The following is a 21,036-nucleotide window of genomic DNA, read 5'->3' as shown; positions in this document are numbered from 1 at the left end:
GGAGCTACGGAAACAGTAAATCAGGCTATGCTGCACTGCTTCTGTAAGACCAAGTTCACACTTCAGTTAATTGGTGAGTTATTATTGTGAACCAAAACCAGATACGGATCTAAAACACAGAATAGGTGCAAATCTTGCCATTATACTTTATCTCTGAGTAGGCTTCACTACAAGTTTTGGCAATAACTGATGAAAATAACTGACAAAATAACTGGTGTGAACTTGGACTAACTCCCATAAGGGTGCATTCACACGTCCTCAAAATGGGTCCGCATCCGTTCTGCAATTTTGCGGAACAGGTGCGGACCCATTCATTTTCAATGGGGCCTGAATGTGCTGTCCACATCCGCATTTGCGGATCCGCACTTCCGTTCCGCCAAAAAATAGAACATGTCCTATTCTTGTCCAAGTTGCGGACAAGAAAAGGCATTTTCTATGAGAGTGCCGTCGATGTGCGGTCCGCAAAATGCGAAACACACATTGCCGGTGTCCGTGTTTTGCGGATCCGCAAAACACATATACGGACGTGTGAATAGGACTCTTACACTGATTGGAAAGATGAGATGGAACAACCCTTTGATATTCCATGAACTGTTGATATTCATTTTGTATTACAAATTAGAAACCATACAAACCGGTATATACCAAAGAGGTAACTTTATTTACTGTACAGCTGTAAAATAAAAATTAGAAATGTAAGGTCTAAAATATTCTGTACCACAAAATGGAATCACCTGTAAAAATAAGATTCTATCATATAAAAAGTCAGTGCGCTGTACAGCTGTCAGGTGTCAGAAGCAGACTCGGGCATTGCCAGTTTATTGCACCTGCAGAGAAGAAATTTACAACTCTGTTCTTCAGGGAACTTTCATCCGGGCAGAAGATAAGAAGAACGACTTGGATGTGATGACCTGCACTCGACACGTGGGGCACGTCTGCTTCTTGCACAACCATTTTTCTATACACTGTGGAGGGAATCAGTACAATGTTAAACTTATGATCCCTTTTGAAATGTAGTTTTGGTCACTGCTGTCTAAAATCTATTACATTTTTAATGATAGACTAGCAAAGGTCAGCAGATGACAACAGAAAAAGTCTCCATTTACATATGTGCACTCTATAACAGGAGGCAAATATTGAAATCACTGCAAAGCACAAGTCCAGAGGCGAGTCCAGAGGGGTCACCTAAAGATTCTGCGCCCCAAAGTAAGACATGTCGGGACCTTTGGGGCTTCCTCAGGCACCAGGGGTTGAGTGCGACTGCTACCTCTGCACACCCTATAAGCTATACTCCTGCACCCCTGCAAATAGCAAGCTGTATAAAGGATAATCTAAAGACTATGCATTGTGCATTTAGGTCAGTACCAGTTCTTCTAACCCATGCCCTACTTTTTGGGGCCACAGTGACACAATTGCCTAGGAGTGCTACCGTGCATACTGTGTAAAAATTGCAATGAGCAAACAACTTCTGCTCAAGTAGCTTCATGAACTAGGTTTCCATGGTCAAGCTGATGCCACCATGTGTAATGTGAAAGGCAGTTGGAGTGGTGTAACAGCCTAAATAATAGAGAAATCTGGCTTTGGTGGATGCCTACCAGAATGCATAGTGCATACTATAAAATTTGGCAGAGGTGAGATAATGATTTAAGACTGTTTTCCAGGGTTTGAGCTAGGCCACTTATTTCCATTGTCCTTTTGTCCATGTTAATGCAAGACTATTTTAGAATATTGTCCCTACCACCTTTGTCACAACAGTTTGGAGAAGACCTTTATCTAACAACGCTGCGGTCCTGGGCGCAAAGCAAAATCCATAAAGTCATGGCTTGATTGGCTCGGTGCTGAGGGAATTTAGCGTCCTACACAGGGCAATGAAACACCTTTGGGATGAACTAGAACGGAGATTGCGAGTCAGGCACTGTCCTCAGTATCAATGTCTGACCTTACAAAAGCTCCTGAATGGGCAAAAAATTCCACAAACACATTCCCAAACCTTGTAGAAATCCTTCCTAGAAGGGTGGAGGATGTTACAGCTGCAGAAGACCCAACTCCATAATAATACCTATTGTTTTCGACCAGGATGTCTAACAAGCTGGTATAGTCATGATTAGGGATGAGCGAACTCGAACTGTATAGTTCGGGTTCGTACCGAATTTTGGGGTGTCCGTGACACGGACCCGAACCCGGACATTTTCGTAAAAGTCCGGGTTCGGGTTCGGTGTTCGTCGCTTTCTTGGCGCTTTTGTGACGCTTTCTTGGCGCTTTTTGAAAGGCTGCAAAGCAGCCAATCAACAAGCGTCATACTACTTGCCCCAAGAGGCCATCACAGCCATGCCTACTATTGGCATGGCTGTGATTGGCCAGAGCACCATGTGACCCAGCCTCTATTTAAGCTGGAGTCACATAGCGCCGCCCGTCACTCTGCTCTGATTAGCGTAGGGAGAGGTTGCGGCTGCGACAGTAGGGCGAGATTAGGCAGATTAACTCCTCCAAAGGACTTGATTAACTGATCGATCTGCAGCTGTGGATCATTGAGCTGCTGATCCTCAATTGCTCACTGTTTTTAGGCTGCACAGACCGTTTGTCAGTCTCATTTTTCTGGGGTGATCGGCGGCCATTTTGTGTCTTGTGGTGCGCCAGCACAAGCTGCGACCAAGTGCATTTAACCCTCAATGGTGTGGTTGTTTTTTGGCTAAAGCCTACATCAGGGTGAAGCTGTCACACCAAGTGCATTTAACCAGCAATAGTCTGTTCATTTTTTGGCCATATACAAAATCAGGGGCAAGCTGCGCCTGTCACCAAGTGCATTTAACCCTCAATGGTGTGGTTGTTTTTTGGCTAAAGCCTACATCAGGGTGAAGCTGTGACACCAAGTGCATTTAACCAGCAATAGTCTGTTCATTTTTTGGCCATATACAAAATCAGGGGCAAGCTGCGCCTGTCACCAAGTGCATTTAACCCTCAATGGTGTGGTTGTTTTTTGGCTAAAGCCTACATCAGGGTGAAGCTGTCACACCAAGTGCATTTAACCAGCAATAGTCTGTTCATTTTTTGGCCATATACAAAATCAGGGGCAAGCTGCGCCTGTCACCAAGTGCATTTAACCCTCAATGGTGTGGTTGTTTTTTGGCTAAAGCCTACATCAGGGTGAAGCTGTCACACCAAGTGCATTTAACCAGCAATAGTCTGTTTATTTTTTGGCCATATCCCAGTCTAATTCTGTCACTAAATCCATACCGGTCACCCAGCGCCTAAATACTAGGCCTCAAATTTATATCCAGCTAAATCTGTCCCTAGTGCTGTAGCTGGGCGAGTTATTTAGTGTCCGTTCAAGCACATTTCTTGTTCTGGGTTGAAATACAATTCCCAATTTAGCAATTTCATAATTTAGTGGTTCCTGCTATATCAGAGCTATTTGAAATCTATCCCAAAAAGGGTATATAATATTGAAGGTGCACATTGGGTCATTCAGAATAACTTCACACACACCCGCTACTGTGTATTTCCAAGTCTAATTCTGTCACTAAACCCATACCTGTCACCCAGCGCCTAAATACTAGGCCTCAAATTTAAATCCCTCTAAATCTCTCGTTACCGCTGTACTGTTGTTGCTGGGCAAGATATTTAGTGTCCGTCAAAGCACATTTTTTGTTCTGGGTTGAAGTACAATTCCCAATTTAGCAATTTCATAATTTAGTGGTTCCTGCTATATCAGAGCTATTTGGAATCTATCCCTAAAAGGGTATATAATATTGAAGGTGCACATTGGGTCATTCAGAATAACTTCACACACACCCGCTACTGTGTATTTCCAAGTCTAATTCTGTCACTAAACCCATACCTGTCACCCAGCGCCTAAATACTAGGCCTCAAATTTAAATCCCTCTAAATCTCTCGTTACCGCTGTACTGTTGTTGCTGGGCAAGATATTTAGTGTCCGTCAAAGCACATTTTTTGTTCTGGGTTGAAGTACAATTCCCAATTTAGCAATTTCATAATTTAGTGGTTCCTGCTATATCAGAGCTATTTGGAATCTATCCCTAAAAGGGTATATAATATTGAAGGTGCACATTGGGTTATTCAGAATAACTTCACACACACCCGCTACTGTGTATTTCCAAGTCTAATTCTGTCACTAAACCCATACCTGTCACCCAGCGCCTAAATACTAGGCCTCAAATTTAAATCCCTCTAAATCTCTCGTTACCCACCGCTGTACTGTTGTTGCTGGGCAAGATATTTAGTGTCCGTCAAAGCACATTTTTTGTTCTGGGTTGAAGTACAATTCCCAATTTAGCAATTTCATAATTTAGTGGTTTCTGCTATATCAGAGCTATTTGAAATCTATCCCTAAAAGGGTATATAATATTGAAGGTGCACATAGGGTCATTCAGAATAACTTCACACACACGCTTCTGTGCATTTCCAAGTCTAATTCTGTCACTAAATCCATACCGGTGACCCAGCGCCTAAATACTAGGCCTCAAATTTATATCCCGCTAAATCTCTCGTTACCGCTGTACTGTTGTTGCTGGGCAAGATATTTAGTGTCCGTCAAAGCACATTTTTTGTTCTGGGTTGAAGTACAATTCCCAATTTAGCAATTTCATAATTTAGTGGTTCCTGCTATATCAGAGCTATTTGAAATCTATCCCAAAAAGGGTATATAATATTGAAGGTGCACATTGGGTCATTCAGAATAACTTCACACACACCCGCTACTGTGTATTTCCAAGTCTAATTCTGTCACTAAACCCATACCTGTCACCCAGCGCCTAAATACTAGGCCTCAAATTTAAATCCCTCTAAATCTCTCGTTACCGCTGTACTGTTGTTGCTGGGCAAGATATTTAGTGTCCGTCAAAGCACATTTTTTGTTCTGGGTTGAAGTACAATTCCCAATTTAGCAATTTCATAATTTAGTGGTTTCTGCTATATCAGAGCTATTTGAAATCTATCCCTAAAAGGGTATATAATATTGAAGGTGCACATTGGGTCATTCAGAATAACTTCACACACACGCTTCTGTGCATTTCCAAGTCTAATTCTGTCACTAAATCCATACCGGTGACCCAGCGCCTAAATACTAGGCCTCAAATTTAAATCCCTCTAAATCTCTCGTTACCCACCGCTGTACTGTTGTTGCTGGGCAAGATATTTAGTGTCCGTCAAAGCACATTTTTTGTTCTGGGTTGAAGTACAATTCCCAATTTAGCAATTTCATAATTTAGTGGTTTCTGCTATATCAGAGCTATTTGAAATCTATCCCTAAAAGGGTATATAATATTGAAGGTGCACATAGGGTCATTCAGAATAACTTCACACACACCCGCTACTGTGTATTTCCAAGTCTAATTCTGTCACTAAACCCATACCTGTCACCCAGCGCCTAAATACTAGGCCTCAAATTTAAATCCCTCTAAATCTCTCGTTACCGCTGTACTGTTGTTGCTGGGCAAGATATTTAGTGTCCGTCAAAGCACATTTTTTGTTCTGGGTTGAAGTACAATTCCCAATTTAGCAATTTCATAATTTAGTGGTTTCTGCTATATCAGAGCTATTTGAAATCTATCCCTAAAAGGGTATATAATATTGAAGGTGCACATTGGGTCATTCAGAATAACTTCACACACACGCTTCTGTGCATTTCCAAGTCTAATTCTGTCACTAAATCCATACCGGTGACCCAGCGCCTAAATACTAGGCCTCAAATTTAAATCCCTCTAAATCTCTCGTTACCCACCGCTGTACTGTTGTTGCTGGGCAAGATATTTAGTGTCCGTCAAAGCACATTTTTGTTCTGGGTTGAAGTACAATTCCCAATTTAGCAATTTCATAATTTAGTGGTTTCTGCTATATCAGAGCTATTTGAAATCTATCCCTAAAAGGGTATATAATATTGAAGGTGCACATAGGGTCATTCAGAATAACTTCACACACACGCTTCTGTGCATTTCCAAGTCTAATTCTGTCACTAAATCCATACCGGTGACCCAGCGCCTAAATACTAGGCCTCAAATTTAAATCCCTCTAAATCTCTCGTTACCCACCGCTGTACTGTTGTTGCTGGGCAAGATATTTAGTGTCCGTCAAAGCACATTTTTTGTTCTGGGTTGAAGTACAATTCCCAATTTAGCAATTTCATAATTTAGTGGTTTCTGCTATATCAGAGCTATTTGAAATCTATCCCTAAAAGGGTATATAATATTGAAGGTGCACATAGGGTCATTCAGAATAACTTCACACACACGCTTCTGTGCATTTCCAAGTCTAATTCTGTCACTAAATCCATACCGGTGACCCAGCGCCTAAATACTAGGCCTCAAATTTAAATCCCTCTAAATCTCTCGTTACCCACCGCTGTACTGTTGTTGCTGGGCAAGATATTTAGTGTCCGTCAAAGCACATTTTTTGTTCTGGGTTGAAGTACAATTCCCAATTTAGCAATTTCATAATTTAGTGGTTTCTGCTATATCAGAGCTATTTGAAATCTATCCCTAAAAGGGTATATAATATTGAAGGTGCACATAGGGTCATTCAGAATAACTTCACACACACGCTTCTGTGCATTTCCAAGTCTAATTCTGTCACTAAATCCATACCGGTGACCCAGCGCCTAAATACTAGGCCTCAAATTTAAATCCCTCTAAATCTCTCGTTACCCACCGCTGTACTGTTGTTGCTGGGCAAGATATTTAGTGTCCGTCAAAGCACATTTTTTGTTCTGGGTTGAAGTACAATTCCCAATTTAGCAATTTCATAATTTAGTGGTTTCTGCTATATCAGAGCTATTTGAAATCTATCCCTAAAAGGGTATATAATATTGAAGGTGCACATAGGGTCATTCAGAATAACTTCACACACACGCTTCTGTGCATTTCCAAGTCTAATTCTGTCACTAAATCCATACCGGTGACCCAGCGCCTAAATACTAGGCCTCAAATTTATATCCCGCTAAATCTCTCGTTACCGCTGTACTGTTGTTGCTGGGCAAGATATTTAGTGTCCGTCAAAGCACATTTTTTGTTCTGGGTTGAAGTACAATTCCCAATTTAGCAATTTCATAATTTAGTGGTTCCTGCTATATCAGAGCTATTTGAAATCTATCCCAAAAAGGGTATATAATATTGAAGGTGCACATTGGGTCATTCAGAATAACTTCACACACACCCGCTACTGTGTATTTCCAAGTCTAATTCTGTCACTAAACCCATACCTGTCACCCAGCGCCTAAATACTAGGCCTCAAATTTAAATCCCTCTAAATCTCTCGTTACCCGCTGTACTGTTGTTGCTGGGCAAGATATTTAGTGTCCGTCAAAGCACATTTTTTGTTCTGGGTTGAAGTACAATTCCCAATTTAGCAATTTCATAATTTAGTGGTTTCTGCTATATCAGAGCTATTTGAAATCTATCCCTAAAAGGGTATATAATATTGAAGGTGCACATAGGGTCATTCAGAATAACTTCACACACACGCTTCTGTGCATTTCCAAGTCTAATTCTGTCACTAAATCCATACCGGTGACCCAGCGCCTAAATACTAGGCCTCAAATTTAAATCCCTCTAAATCTCTCGTTACCCACCGCTGTACTGTTGTTGCTGGGCAAGATATTTAGTGTCCGTCAAAGCACATTTTTTGTTCTGGGTTGAAGTACAATTCCCAATTTAGCAATTTCATAATTTAGTGGTTTCTGCTATATCAGAGCTATTTGAAATCTATCCCTAAAAGGGTATATAATATTGAAGGTGCACATAGGGTCATTCAGAATAACTTCACACACACGCTTCTGTGCATTTCCAAGTCTAATTCTGTCACTAAATCCATACCGGTGACCCAGCGCCTAAATACTAGGCCTCAAATTTAAATCCCTCTAAATCTCTCGTTACCCACCGCTGTACTGTTGTTGCTGGGCAAGATATTTAGTGTCCGTCAAAGCACATTTTTTGTTCTGGGTTGAAGTACAATTCCCAATTTAGCAATTTCATAATTTAGTGGTTTCTGCTATATCAGAGCTATTTGAAATCTATCCCTAAAAGGGTATATAATATTGAAGGTGCACATAGGGTCATTCAGAATAACTTCACACACACGCTTCTGTGCATTTCCAAGTCTAATTCTGTCACTAAATCCATACCGGTGACCCAGCGCCTAAATACTAGGCCTCAAATTTAAATCCCTCTAAATCTCTCGTTACCCACCGCTGTACTGTTGTTGCTGGGCAAGATATTTAGTGTCCGTCAAAGCACATTTTTTGTTCTGGGTTGAAGTACAATTCCCAATTTAGCAATTTCATAATTTAGTGGTTTCTGCTATATCAGAGCTATTTGAAATCTATCCCTAAAAGGGTATATAATATTGAAGGTGCACATAGGGTCATTCAGAATAACTTCACACACACGCTTCTGTGCATTTCCAAGTCTAATTCTGTCACTAAATCCATACCGGTGACCCAGCGCCTAAATACTAGGCCTCAAATTTATATCCCGCTAAATCTCTCGTTACCCGCTGTACTGTTGTTGCTGGGCAAGATATTTAGTGTCCGTCAAAGCACATTTTTTGTTCTGGGTTGAAGTACAATTCCCAATTTAGCAATTTCATAATTTAGTGGTTCCTGCTATATCAGAGCTATTTGAAATCTATCCCAAAAAGGGTATATAATATTGAAGGTGCACATTGGGTCATTCAGAATAACTTCACACACACCCGCTACTGTGTATTTCCAAGTCTAATTCTGTCACTAAACCCATACCTGTCACCCAGCGCCTAAATACTAGGCCTCAAATTTAAATCCCTCTAAATCTCTCGTTACCGCTGTCCTGTTGTAGCTGGGAAAGTTATTTAGTGCCCGTCAAAGCACATTTTTTGTTCTGGGTTGAAGTACAATTCCCAATTTAGCAATTTCATAATTTAGTGGTTCCTGCTATATCAGAGCTATTTGAAATCTATCCCAAAAAGGGTATATAATATTCAAGGTGCACATTGGGTCATTCAGAATAACTTCACACACACGCTTCTGTGCATTTCCAAGTCTAATTCTGTCACTAAATCCATACCGGTCACCCAGCGCCTAAATACTAGGCCTCAAATTTATATCCCGCTGAATTTGAATACAATACATTGGGCCAAATAATATATTTGTTGTTGTGGTGAACCATAACAATGAGAAAAACATCTAGTAAGGGACGCGGACGTGGACATGGTCGTGGTGGTGTTAGTGGACCCTCTGGTGCTGGGAGAGGACGTGGCCGTTCTGCCACATCCACACGTCCTAGTGTACCAACTACCTCAGGTCCCAGTAGCCGCCAGAATTTACAGCGATATATGGTGGGGCCCAATGCCGTTCTAAGGATGGTAAGGCCTGAGCAGGTACAGGCATTAGTCAATTGGGTGGCCGACAGTGGATCCAGCACGTTCACATTATCTCCCACCCAGTCTTCTGCAGAAAGCGCACAGATGGCGCCTGAAAACCAACCCCATCAGTCTGTCACATCACCCCCATGCATACCAGGGAAACTGTCTCAGCCTCAAGTTATGCAGCAGTCTCTTATGCTGTTTGAAGACTCCGCTGGCAGGGTTTCCCAAGGGCATCCACCTAGCCCTTCCCCAGCGGTGAAAGACATAGAATGCACTGACGCACAACCACTTATGTTTCCTGATGATGAGGACATGGGAATACCACCTCAGCATGTCTCTGATGATGACGAAACACAGGTGCCAACTGCTGCGTCTTTCTGCAGTGTGCAGACTGAACAGGAGGTCAGGGATCAAGACTGGGTGGAAGACGATGCAGGGGACGATGAGGTCCTAGACCCCACATGGAATGAAGGTCGTGCCACTGACTTTCACAGTTCGGAGGAAGAGGCAGTGGTGAGACCGAGCCAACAGCGTAGCAAAAGAGGGAGCAGTGGGCAAAAGCAGAACACCCGCCGCCAAGAGACTCCGCCTGCTACTGACCGCCGCCATCTGGGACCGAGCACCCCAAAGGCAGCTTCAAGGAGTTCCCTGGCATGGCACTTCTTCAAACAATGTGCTGACGACAAGACCCGAGTGGTTTGCACGCTGTGCCATCAGAGCCTGAAGCGAGGCATTAACGTTCTGAACCTGAGCACAACCTGCATGACCAGGCACCTGCATGCAAAGCATGAACTGCAGTGGAGTAAACACCTTAAAACCAAGGAAGTCACTCAGGCTCCCCCTGCTACCTCTTCTGCTGCTGCCGCCTCGGCCTATTCTGCTGCTGCCGCCTCGGCCTCTTCCTCCGCCTCTGGAGGAACGTTGGCACCTGCCGCCCAGCAAACAGGGGATGTACCACCAACACCACCACCACCACCTCCGTCACCAAGCGTCTCAACCATGTCACACGCCAGCGTTCAGCTCTCCATCTCACAAACATTTGATAGAAAGCGTAAATTCCCACCTAGCCACCCTCGATCCCTGGCCCTGAATGCCAGCATTTCTAAACTACTGGCCTATGAAATGCTGTCATTTAGGCTGGTGGACACAGACAGCTTCAAACAGCTCATGTCGCTTGCTGTCCCACAGTATGTTGTTCCCAGCCGGCACTACTTCTCCAAGAGAGCCGTGCCTTCCCTGCACAACCAAGTATCCGATAAAATCAAGTGTGCACTGCGCAACGCCATCTGTAGCAAGGTCCACCTAACCACAGATACGTGGACCAGTAAGCACGGCCAGGGACGCTATATCTCCCTAACTGCACACTGGGTAAATGTAGTGGCAGCTGGGCCCCAGGCGGAGAGCTGTTTGGCGCACGTCCTGCCGCCGCCAAGGATCGCAGGGCAACATTCTTTGCCTCCTGTTGCCACCTCCTCCTTCTCGGCTTCCTCCTCCTCTTCTTCCACCTGCTCATCCAGTCAGCCACACACCTTCACCACCAACTTCAGCACAGCCCGGGGTAAACGTCAGCAGGCCATTCTGAAACTCATATGTTTGGGGGACAGGCCCCACACCGCACAGGAGTTGTGGCGGGGTATTGAACAACAGACCGACGAGTGGTTGCTGCCGGTGAGCCTCAAGCCCGGCCTGGTGGTGTGTGATAATGGGCGAAATCTCGTTGCAGCTCTGGGACTAGCCAATTTGACGCACATCCCTTGCTTGGCGCATGTGCTGAATTTGGTGGTGCAGAAGTTCATTCACAACTACCCCGACATGTCAGAGCTGCTGCATAAAGTGCGGGCCGTCTGTTCGCGCTTCCGGCGTTCACATCCTGCCGCTGCTCGCCTGTCTGCGCTACAGCGTAACTTCGGCCTTCCCGCTCACCGCCTCATATGCGACGTGCCCACCAGGTGGAACTCCACCTTGCACATGCTGGACAGACTGTGCGAGCAGCAGCAGGCCATAGTGGAGTTTCAGCTGCAGCACGCACGGGTCAGTCGCACTACAGAACAGCACCACTTCACCACCAATGACTGGGCCTCCATGCGAGACCTGTGTGCCCTGTTGCGCTGTTTCGAGTACTCCACCAACATGGCCAGTGGCGATGACACCGTTATCAGCGTTACAATACCACTTCTATGTCTCCTTGAGAAAACACTTAGGGCGATGATGGAACAGGAGGTGGCCCAGGAGGAGGAGGAGGAGGATGAGGAAGAGGGGTCATTTTTAGCACTTTCAGGCCAGTCTCTTCGAAGTGACTCAGAGGGAGGTTTTTTGCAACAGCAGAGGCCAGGTACAAATGTGGCCAGCCAGGGCCCACTACTGGAGGACGAGGAGGACGAGGATGAGGAGGAGGTGGAGGAGGATGAGGATGAAGCATGGTCACAGCGGGGTGGCACCCAACGCAGCTCGGGTCCATCACTGGTGCGTGGCTGGGGGGAAAGGCAGGACGATGACGATACGCCTCCCACAGAGGACAGCTTGTCCTTACCCCTGGGCAGCCTGGCACACATGAGCGACTACATGCTGCAGTGCCTGCGCAACGACAGCAGAGTTGCCCACATTTTAACCTGTGCGGACTACTGGGTTGCCACCCTGCTGGATCCACGCTACAAAGACAATGTGCCCACCTTACTTCCTGCACTGGAGCGTGATAGGAAGATGCGCGAGTACAAGCGCACGTTGGTAGACGCGCTACTGAGAGCATTCCCAAATGTCACAGGGGAACAAGTGGAAGCCCAAGGCCAAGGCAGAGGAGGAGCAAGAGGTCGCCAAGGCAGCTGTGTCACGGCCAGCTCCTCTGAGGGCAGGGTTAGCATGGCAGAGATGTGGAAAACTTTTGTCAACACGCCACAGCTAACTGCACCACCACCTGATACGCAACGTGTTAGCAGGAGGCAACATTTCACTAACATGGTGGAACAGTACGTGTGCACACCCCTCCACGTACTGACTGATGGTTCGGCCCCATTCAACTTCTGGGTCTCTAAATTGTCCACGTGGCCAGAGCTAGCCTTTTATGCCTTGGAGGTGCTGGCCTGCCCGGCAGCCAGCGTTTTGTCTGAACGTGTATTCAGCACGGCAGGGGGCGTCATTACAGACAAACGCAGCCGCCTGTCTACAGCCAATGTGGACAAGCTGACGTTCATAAAAATGAACCAGGCATGGATCCCACAGGACCTGTCCGTCCCTTGTCCAGATTAGACATTAACTACCTCCCCATAACCATATATTATTGGACTCCAGGGCACTTCCTCATTCAATCCTATTTTTATTTTCATTTTACCATTATATTGCGATGCTACCCAAAGTTGAATGAACCTCTCCTCTGCCTGTGTGCTAGGCCTAAATATATGCCAATGGACTGTTGCAGTGGTGGCTGACATGAAGCCTGATTCTCTGCTATGACATGCAGACTAATTCTCTGCTGACATGAAGCCAGATTGTCTGTTACGGGACCTCTCTCCTCTGCCTGGGTGCTGGGCCTAAATTTATGACAATGGACTGTTGCAGTGGTGGCTGACGTGAAGCCTGATTCTCTGCTATGACATGCAGACTGATTCTCTGCTGACATGAAGCCAGATCCTCTGTTACGGGACCTCTCTCCTCTGCCTGGGTGCTGGGCCTAAATTTATGACAATGGACTGTTGCAGTGGTGGCTGACGTGAAGCCTGATTCTCTGCTATGACATGCAGACTGATTCTCTGCTGACATGAAGCCAGATCCTCTTTTACGGGACCTCTCTCCTCTGCCTGGGTGCTGGGCCTAAATTTATGACAATGGACTGTTGCAGTGGTGGCTGACGTGAAGCCTGATTCTCTGCTATGACATGCAGACTGATTCTCTGCTGTCATGAAGCCAGATTGTCTGTTACGGGACCTTTCTCCTCTACCTGGGTTCTGGGCCTAAATTTATGAAAATTGACTCTTACAGTGGTGGGTGACGTGAAGCCTGATTCTCTGCTATGATATGAAGACTGATTCTCTGCTGACATGAAGCCAGATTGTCTGTTACGGGACCTTTCTCCTCTGCCTGGGTTCTGGGCCTAAATTTATGAAAATTGACTCTTACAGTGGTGGGTGACGTGAAGCCTGATTCTCTGCTATGATATGAAGACTGATTCTCTGCTGACATGAAGCCAGATTGTCTGTTACGGGACCTTTCTCCTCTGCCTGGGTTCTGGGCCTAAATTTATGAAAATTGACTCTTACAGTGGTGGGTGACGTGAAGCCTGATTCTCTGCTATGATATGAAGACTGATTCTCTGCTGACATGAAGCCAGATTGTCTGTTACGGGACCTTTCTCCTCTGCCTGGGTTCTGGGCCTAAATTTATGAAAATTGACTCTTACAGTGGTGGGTGACGTGAAGCCTGATTCTCTGCTATGATATGAAGACTGATTCTCTGCTGACATGAAGCCAGATTGTCTGTTACGGGACCTTTCTCCTCTGCCTGGGTTCTGGGCCTAAATTTATGAAAATTGACTCTTACAGTGGTGGGTGACGTGAAGCCTGATTCTCTGCTATGATATGAAGACTGATTCTCTGCTGACATGAAGCCAGATTGTCTGTTACGGGACCTTTCTCCTCTGCCTGGGTTCTGGGCCTAAATTTATGAAAATTGACTCTTACAGTGGTGGGTGACGTGAAGCCTGATTCTCTGCTATGATATGAAGACTGATTCTCTGCTGACATGAAGCCAGATTCTCTGTTACGGGACCTCTCTCCTCTGCCTGGGTGCTGGGCCTAAATTTATGACAATGGACTGTTGCAGTGGTGGCTGACCTGAAGCCTGATTCTCTGCTATGACATGCAGACTGATTCTCTGCTGACATGAAGCCAGATTCTCTGTTACGGGACCTCTCTCCTCTGCCTGTGTGTGTGCTGGGCCTAAATATATGCCAATGGACTGTTGCAGTGGTGGCTGACGTGAAGCCTCATTCTCTGCTATGACATGCAGACTAATTCTCTGCTGACATGAAGACAGATTCTCTGTTACGGGACCTCTCTCCTCTGCCTGGGTGCCGGGGCCTAAATATCTGAGAATGGACTGTTCCAGTGGTGGGTGACGGGAAGCCAGATTCTCTGCTATGGAACCTCTCTCCAATTGATTTTGGTTAATTTTTATTTATTTAATTTTTATTTTAATTCATTTCCCTATCCACATTTGTTTGCAGGGGATTTACCTACATGTTGCTGCCTTTTGCAGCCCTCTAGCTCTTTCCTGGGCTGTTTTACAGCCTTTTTAGTGCCGAAAAGTTCGGGTCCCCATTGACTTCAATGGGGTTCGGGTTCGGGACGAAGTTCGGATCGGGTTCGGATCCCGAACCCGAACATTTCCGGGATGTTCGGCCGAACTTCTCGAACCCGAACATCCAGGTGTTCGCTCAACTCTAGTCATGATGGTTCAGGTGTCCACATATTTTTGGCCATATAGTGTACAGTAAGTATCGATATGCACCCGCCTACCTGTGATGCTGCTATTAACTTTGTCACAAGACAAAACAACAAAGCGTAAGGGTAAGGTCACACGTTCAGGTTTGTCGATGCAGTTTTGGAAGCCAAAACCAGGAGTGAATTCTAAAAAAGAGAAGTTGTATCTGTCCTTCATACATCCTCTCCTTTTTTGATCCACTTCTAATTTGGCAACCAAAACTGAATAAAAAAACCTGACCAGGTGGCCGTACCCTAAAGCCTTAACAAAAGTTATGTTTGTCAATGAGCAAGTTTTTTAGGTGTCACATAACCAACTGTAGCCAAGGTCCTAGAGTAGATATTCTTAGGGTTCAAGACTTGTAGAGCACAATCTTATTTCCATTACCTAATCTACTGCCCTTGAAAAATTGGTGCAACGGATACTATAGCTACTGATGTGTATAATAAAGAGTCACTATGTATAGTGGTAATTATAATTATATGGAGACCATCCCAGTACCTCTTTATGGAATCTGTGTGAGCAGTGCAGCTCCCAGATGCTGTCAGTGTGAAGGTCGTCATGGCAGATAACACATGGGTCCTCGTCTTCATCCTTTAAAGGAAAACAAATCATTATCATTATAATTAACATGTACATTCTGCTTCTGCCTAACAAGGTCATGGACAAACGAGACACAGATGACAGTGAACTGCCTGAGGTTACAATGGTTTGGTCCTGGATGGCATCCCAGTTCTAAATTAGGGCTGCTGAGTTTGAAAGCATTAACCATTTCATTGAGGTGTTTTATTTCTTGGTTAGTGGTAGATGAGACCCATTTATACGACATGGAATGAATTTTGAATTATTGTAACTTTTTAATGTGGTTGTACTTGGGTGTTATGCCCCTCTGTACTTTTTGTATGTTGCGGGGATGAAGCCTACCTACAGTAGCCCATCTCCTAAGAAAACAAAAAGATTGAGCAAAAAAATGAAAATATTCTGATCCTTCTTTCCTCCGTCATCATCTGTTGTGGGAGAGTTGGGAACTCCCCTTACACATTAGATTTGCAGTTGGCCCCGCCAAAAATGGCGAGTTTGGCCGACAATACTCTAATGTGTATGGAAGCCTTAACTTGAAGCTCTTGGTCACCAGGAAAAAATATGTAATTATCATGTGCAATACCACTACTACTTTTACACTGCAATACCTGTGCCTCTGAGCCTATGCAGACACACTTTCTAGAGGAACAGTATTGCTATCTAACGAGGAGATGAGGAATTATTTAAAGCACCATTGAGAGGGGCTGGAGGGTGAGACAATCACCACACCTTCTTGTACAGGGTGATCCAATTTTGATCTGTGAAGACTGAAGTGTATAATGCAGCTGACCAAGTTGTAAAGGTCACCTATGTAAAATTTGCCTTTGTTGAACTACTGTGTGTAAGCAATTGGTGACATTTCATCGTTAGACAAAGACAAACAAAAGCATGCAAACGTAAAACTGTTAGTGGTCCACATAGAAAACAGCAAGACCAGATGGAGCATTTAGGCTTCCCAAAAGATTCAAAACGTGTCACACTATAAGGCCTCATGCACATGCCCATATTTTTTTTATACGTGTGCACACTGACTCATTTCTATGGGCCATGCACACATCCATATTATATAAACTATATACTGTAACATGTCCTATTTTGGTCGGTATTGTGGATAACAAAAGTCGTTAATTTTGATGGGAGTAAGAAAAATGCAGATGGAAGGTATCCGTATCTTGCAGATTTATTGTTTGAGGACCGAAAGACGGACACGTTCATGTGCAAGAAGAATCGATCACTCTGTTGAGCTTTGCAAGGCATTATGACAAATGCAAGCAAATCCAAGGGCAAAGTCAGCACAGGTGAAACTCGAAAAATTTGAATATCGTGCAAAAGTTCATTTATTTCAGTAATGAAAAAGGCATTAATGCAACTTAAAATTAGAATATTGTGAAAAGGTTCAATATTCTAGGCTCAAAGTGTCACTCTAGTCATCTAATTAATCCATACCCCCTGAGCAAAGGGGACCTGAGATTGTGACTTTGGGGTTTCATAAGCTGTAAGCCATAATCATCCAAATTATAACAAATAAAGGCTTAAAATATCTCACTTTGCATATAATGAGTCTATCTCATATGTTAGTTTCACCTTTTAAGTTGCATTACTGAAATAAATGAACTTTGCACAATATTCTAATTTTTTGCGTTTCACCTGTATATAATGACATTAAGGATTCCTATTTTATTTTTATATGTATTTTTATTTTATATCGCATAAAATGCATAAAAATAAAAATGCTTCATTTAAACATTATTTGTTTATGGGGGAGGGGCTTTAAAGAAGATTTCTGACAATGGACGTTTATCACCTCTACAGTCAGGCAAGTTGCTGTGATATCTTAAATGTGTTTCCATCAGGTGATGGGTTGTGACATCATAGGCTGGTTTCAGTCAGCTAACTGGCTGTGATGTCACAAGTATGTGTCATACAGGGCAGTCACTGTGACATCATAACCGCTGTCGGGAAATTTCAGGTGTGAAAATGCCATAATTTGATCAGTTATGCCACTTTTCACACAGTCAGTGTTCGGTCAGTGATTTCCATCAGTGATTGTGAGCCAAAACCAGGTGCAGATCTAAACACAGAACAGGAGCAGATCTTTCCCTTATACCGTATCTGTGTGTAGCCTCCACTCTTGGTTTTGGTTCACAATCACGGATGATCACAATCACTGACCAAACACTGACTGCTTGAAAGATGCCTTCATGACCCGATATTCGGGCAGATTATCAGGAATGAAAGTTCCTGCAAACGCTCGTTCCCAACATTCTGCCCATCTAAATGTGCTTCCTTCCCGACAATCGGCTTTAGCTCGCCCTGTATATACCTGCCTTGGTTATAGTAGGCGGAGTCTGCCCTTGTTCTGCTGGGTGTCTCCTCCTCCTAGGCTGTAGCGCTGGCCAATCGCGGCGCAGAGCTACAGCCTAGGAGGAGGAGACGCCCAGCAGAACAAGGGCAGACTCCGCCTACTATAACCAAGTCCCCTAAGTCTCCACCTCCGTTTTTCCAGGTGAAAGGTCTTCTTTAATACAAGTGGGAAACTGCAGGAAACGGAAATATTTAGCCACTTAGGATCTGTTCACAATGGCTTCCCTTTTTTAGGGACCCATGAAGGATGTGCAGTATTTCTACATCACATCTTCTATAAGAACTGTGTAGCTAGGAATCAAGATTATACAATTGGTGCTCCAAAGCTTTAGTAGGATTAAAGTTATACTTTAAGACTTTGAAATATCAATGATCCTCTTAAACCTCACTAAAGAAAGAGTTGCCAAAACGTTAATCTCTCAGGGATTTATATAGATTATACTACTATAAGGTGATCATATAACATAAACATCTTTGATAGTCCCAAATCCTTTGAAGCTATAAGACTTCTACAAGCCATAAAATAGATACGGTAAGCAGCCCCCTAAAAAATATTTACTCCTTTCTAGGGGCTGTTCACGTCGCGTCTTGGCTGACCACTGAGCTCTCCACGTGTGAAATATGGCAGAATAACTGAAAACAGTATTCACGACTGCTCCCCAGCCAGGGGCGGATTGGAAATTTAAAGTGGCACTGGTAAAAAAAATAAGAGTGTCCCCATGTTGTAGGTGGGTCCAAACCTAAAGAAGGTGGGGTAACAGAAGTAGACGGGCCAGCAATACTGTAATGCAGGACAAAATGCTGCCCCGGAAGAACCAAATACCACAGTGAAGCACAATATACTGCCCTAGCAGAACCAAATATTACAGTGCAGCACAAAATACTGCCTCTGCAAAGCCAAAAACCATGGTGCACCACAAAATACTACAGTCCATGTCACAGTATGAAACTATATCTTCATCATGAGGATGGCAATACAGCTACATTCAGGAGGAAACCTGTGGCCACTGGCCACTGGCCAGGAGCACAAAATGCCTGAAGCCCCTACATTAATTAATGCTGAGAGCAGCAGATCTTTATGTACCTGGCTGGAGGCCAAAAGGAGGACGGGTGGTCCCATGTGCATCAACCCACTGGGATATAAAAGGTGTCCAAACAATTAAACTTTGGACTCCATTTGACCGGCGCTCTGTCTAATTTTTAGTGAGAGCATGCAATAGCATAGTCTACCACACTATCGTATCTTGCAACAAGAAAAAAATCTACATAGACAGAAAACAGGTCAAATGGTGTCCAAAATAAAAGTCAATGAATCTGATGAGGGATATGTCTGAAAACTGTTTTTGATTGTTCAGACAAATCCCCCCCAATAGAATGCTTAGTGGACAGCTGAGACAACGGCCCCTTATCTTGGTTAAAAAAAACTTTTAGGCCCTCCATCAATTAAATAATTGTTGATACCACTTTCAGCAGTAATAAATACTACCACATAAAATTGGGAAAACTTTGAAAGTGTCCCCAAGTGCAGTCACAAAAACCATCAAGCGCTACAAAGAAACTGGCTCACATGAGGACCGCCCCAAGAAAGGAAGACCAAGAGTCACCTCTGCTGCGGAGGATACGTTTATCCGAGTCACCAGCCTCAGAAATCACAGGTAAACAGCAGCTCAGATTAGAGACCAGGTCAATGCCACACAGAGTTCTAGCAGCAGACACATCTCTAAAACAACTGTTAAGAGGAGACTGTGTGAATCAGGCCTTCATGGTAGAATATCTGCTAGGAAACCACTGCTAAGGACAGGCAACAAGCAGAAGACACTTGTTTGGGCTAAAGAACACAAGGAATGGACATTAGACCAGTGGAAATCTGTGCTTTGGTCTGATGAGTCCAAATTTGAGATCTTTGGTTCCAACCACCGTGTCTTTGTGCGACGCAGAAAAGGTGAACGGATGGACTCTACATGCCTGGTTCCCACCGTGAAGCATGGAGGAGGAGGTGTAATGGTGTGGGCATGCTTTGCTGGTGACACTGTTGGGGATTTATTCAAAATTGAAGGCATACTGAACCAGCATGGCTACCACAGCATCTTGCAGTGGCATGCTATTCCATCCGGTTTGCGTTTAGTTGGACCATCATTTATTTTTCAACAGGACAATGACCCCAAACACACCTCCAGGCTGTGTAAGGGCTATTTGACCATGAAGGAGAGTGATGGGGTGCTGCGCCAGATGACCTGGCCTCCACAGTCACCGGACCTGAACCCAATCGAGATGGTTTGGGGTGAGCTGGACCGCAGAGTGAAGGCAAAAGGGCCAACAAGTGCTAAGCATCTCTGTGAACTCCTTCAAGACTGTTGGAAGACCATTTCAGGTGACTACCTCTTGAAGCTCATCAAGAGAATGCCAAGAGTGTGCAAAGCAGTAATCAAAGCAAAAGGTGGCTACTTTGAAGAACCTAGAATATGACATATTTTCAGTTGTTTCACACTTTTTTGTTATGTATATAATTCCACATGTGTTAATTCATAGTTTTGATGCCTTCAGTGTGAATCTACAATTTTCATAGTCATGAAAATAAAGAAAACTCTTTGAATGAGAAGGTGTGTCCAAACTTTTGGTCTGTACTGTATACATCACACAACAACATGCAACCAATACAATGACAATATTATATACAAACATAGCAACAAAAGGGGATAATAACACAAGGAAAAGATAATCCTGCCCACAGGGAGTTCACAATCTGGACAAATACATGGAAGGAAAACACATGGTAAAATCTGCTGAGAGTTTAACACAAGTCCAGAAACCTGAAGCTGAAGGTGAATCAGGTGCAAATCCGTGTGCTCAGGATTCTCCAGGGAGAGATGGAGACAACAGGATGTGAGTTCATATTCAGTCATTAAAAAGCTTGTTAGTCAAGAGGACATGCAATATAAGGTTCAAAATCTAACAAGTATAAATCACAGATTTACTTAAATACATAATAAATATTATCAGTATGTAGCCACATAACCTAGAGTGATACTTGTTAGTACATATGTTACACTCACAGCTGCATTTATTTATAATGCATGGTAGGTCTAGATCCACAGTGATGGCTAACCTCCGGCACTCCAGCTGTGGTGAAACTACGACTCCCAGCATGCTCCATTCATTTCTATGTAGTTCTGAGAATGTAATGACCCGGAGTGCCATTACCTATCACGATCAGTGTGGGGTGGGGGGGGGGGGTACTCCACACTGAACACAGGAAGGAAGGGG

The 21,036-nt window shown here is 44.1% G+C and overlaps 1 protein-coding gene across 1 annotated transcript in view; it reads right to left on the bottom strand.

Moving 5' to 3' along the window:
• Positions 1-653: 653 nt before the first annotated feature.
• The window catches only part of LNP1 (leukemia NUP98 fusion partner 1), a 57,468-nt gene continuing 37,085 nt past the window's right edge, over positions 654-21,036 (bottom strand). The window contains exons 4-5 of the mRNA XM_044285751.1: positions 15,328-15,420; positions 654-965 (exon numbers count right to left, since the gene is read on the bottom strand). Coding sequence (XP_044141686.1) covers positions 858-965; positions 15,328-15,420 — 201 coding nt within the window. The 3' untranslated portion in view covers positions 654-857. The remainder of the gene's footprint in view (positions 966-15,327; positions 15,421-21,036) is intronic.

Source organism: Bufo gargarizans, chromosome 3 (genome assembly GCF_014858855.1).
Source record: "Bufo gargarizans isolate SCDJY-AF-19 chromosome 3, ASM1485885v1, whole genome shotgun sequence".
Taxonomy (NCBI): domain Eukaryota; kingdom Metazoa; phylum Chordata; class Amphibia; order Anura; family Bufonidae; genus Bufo; species Bufo gargarizans.
Note: the sequence above shows the minus strand (reverse complement) of the source record. Positions and strands in the feature narration are given on the sequence as shown.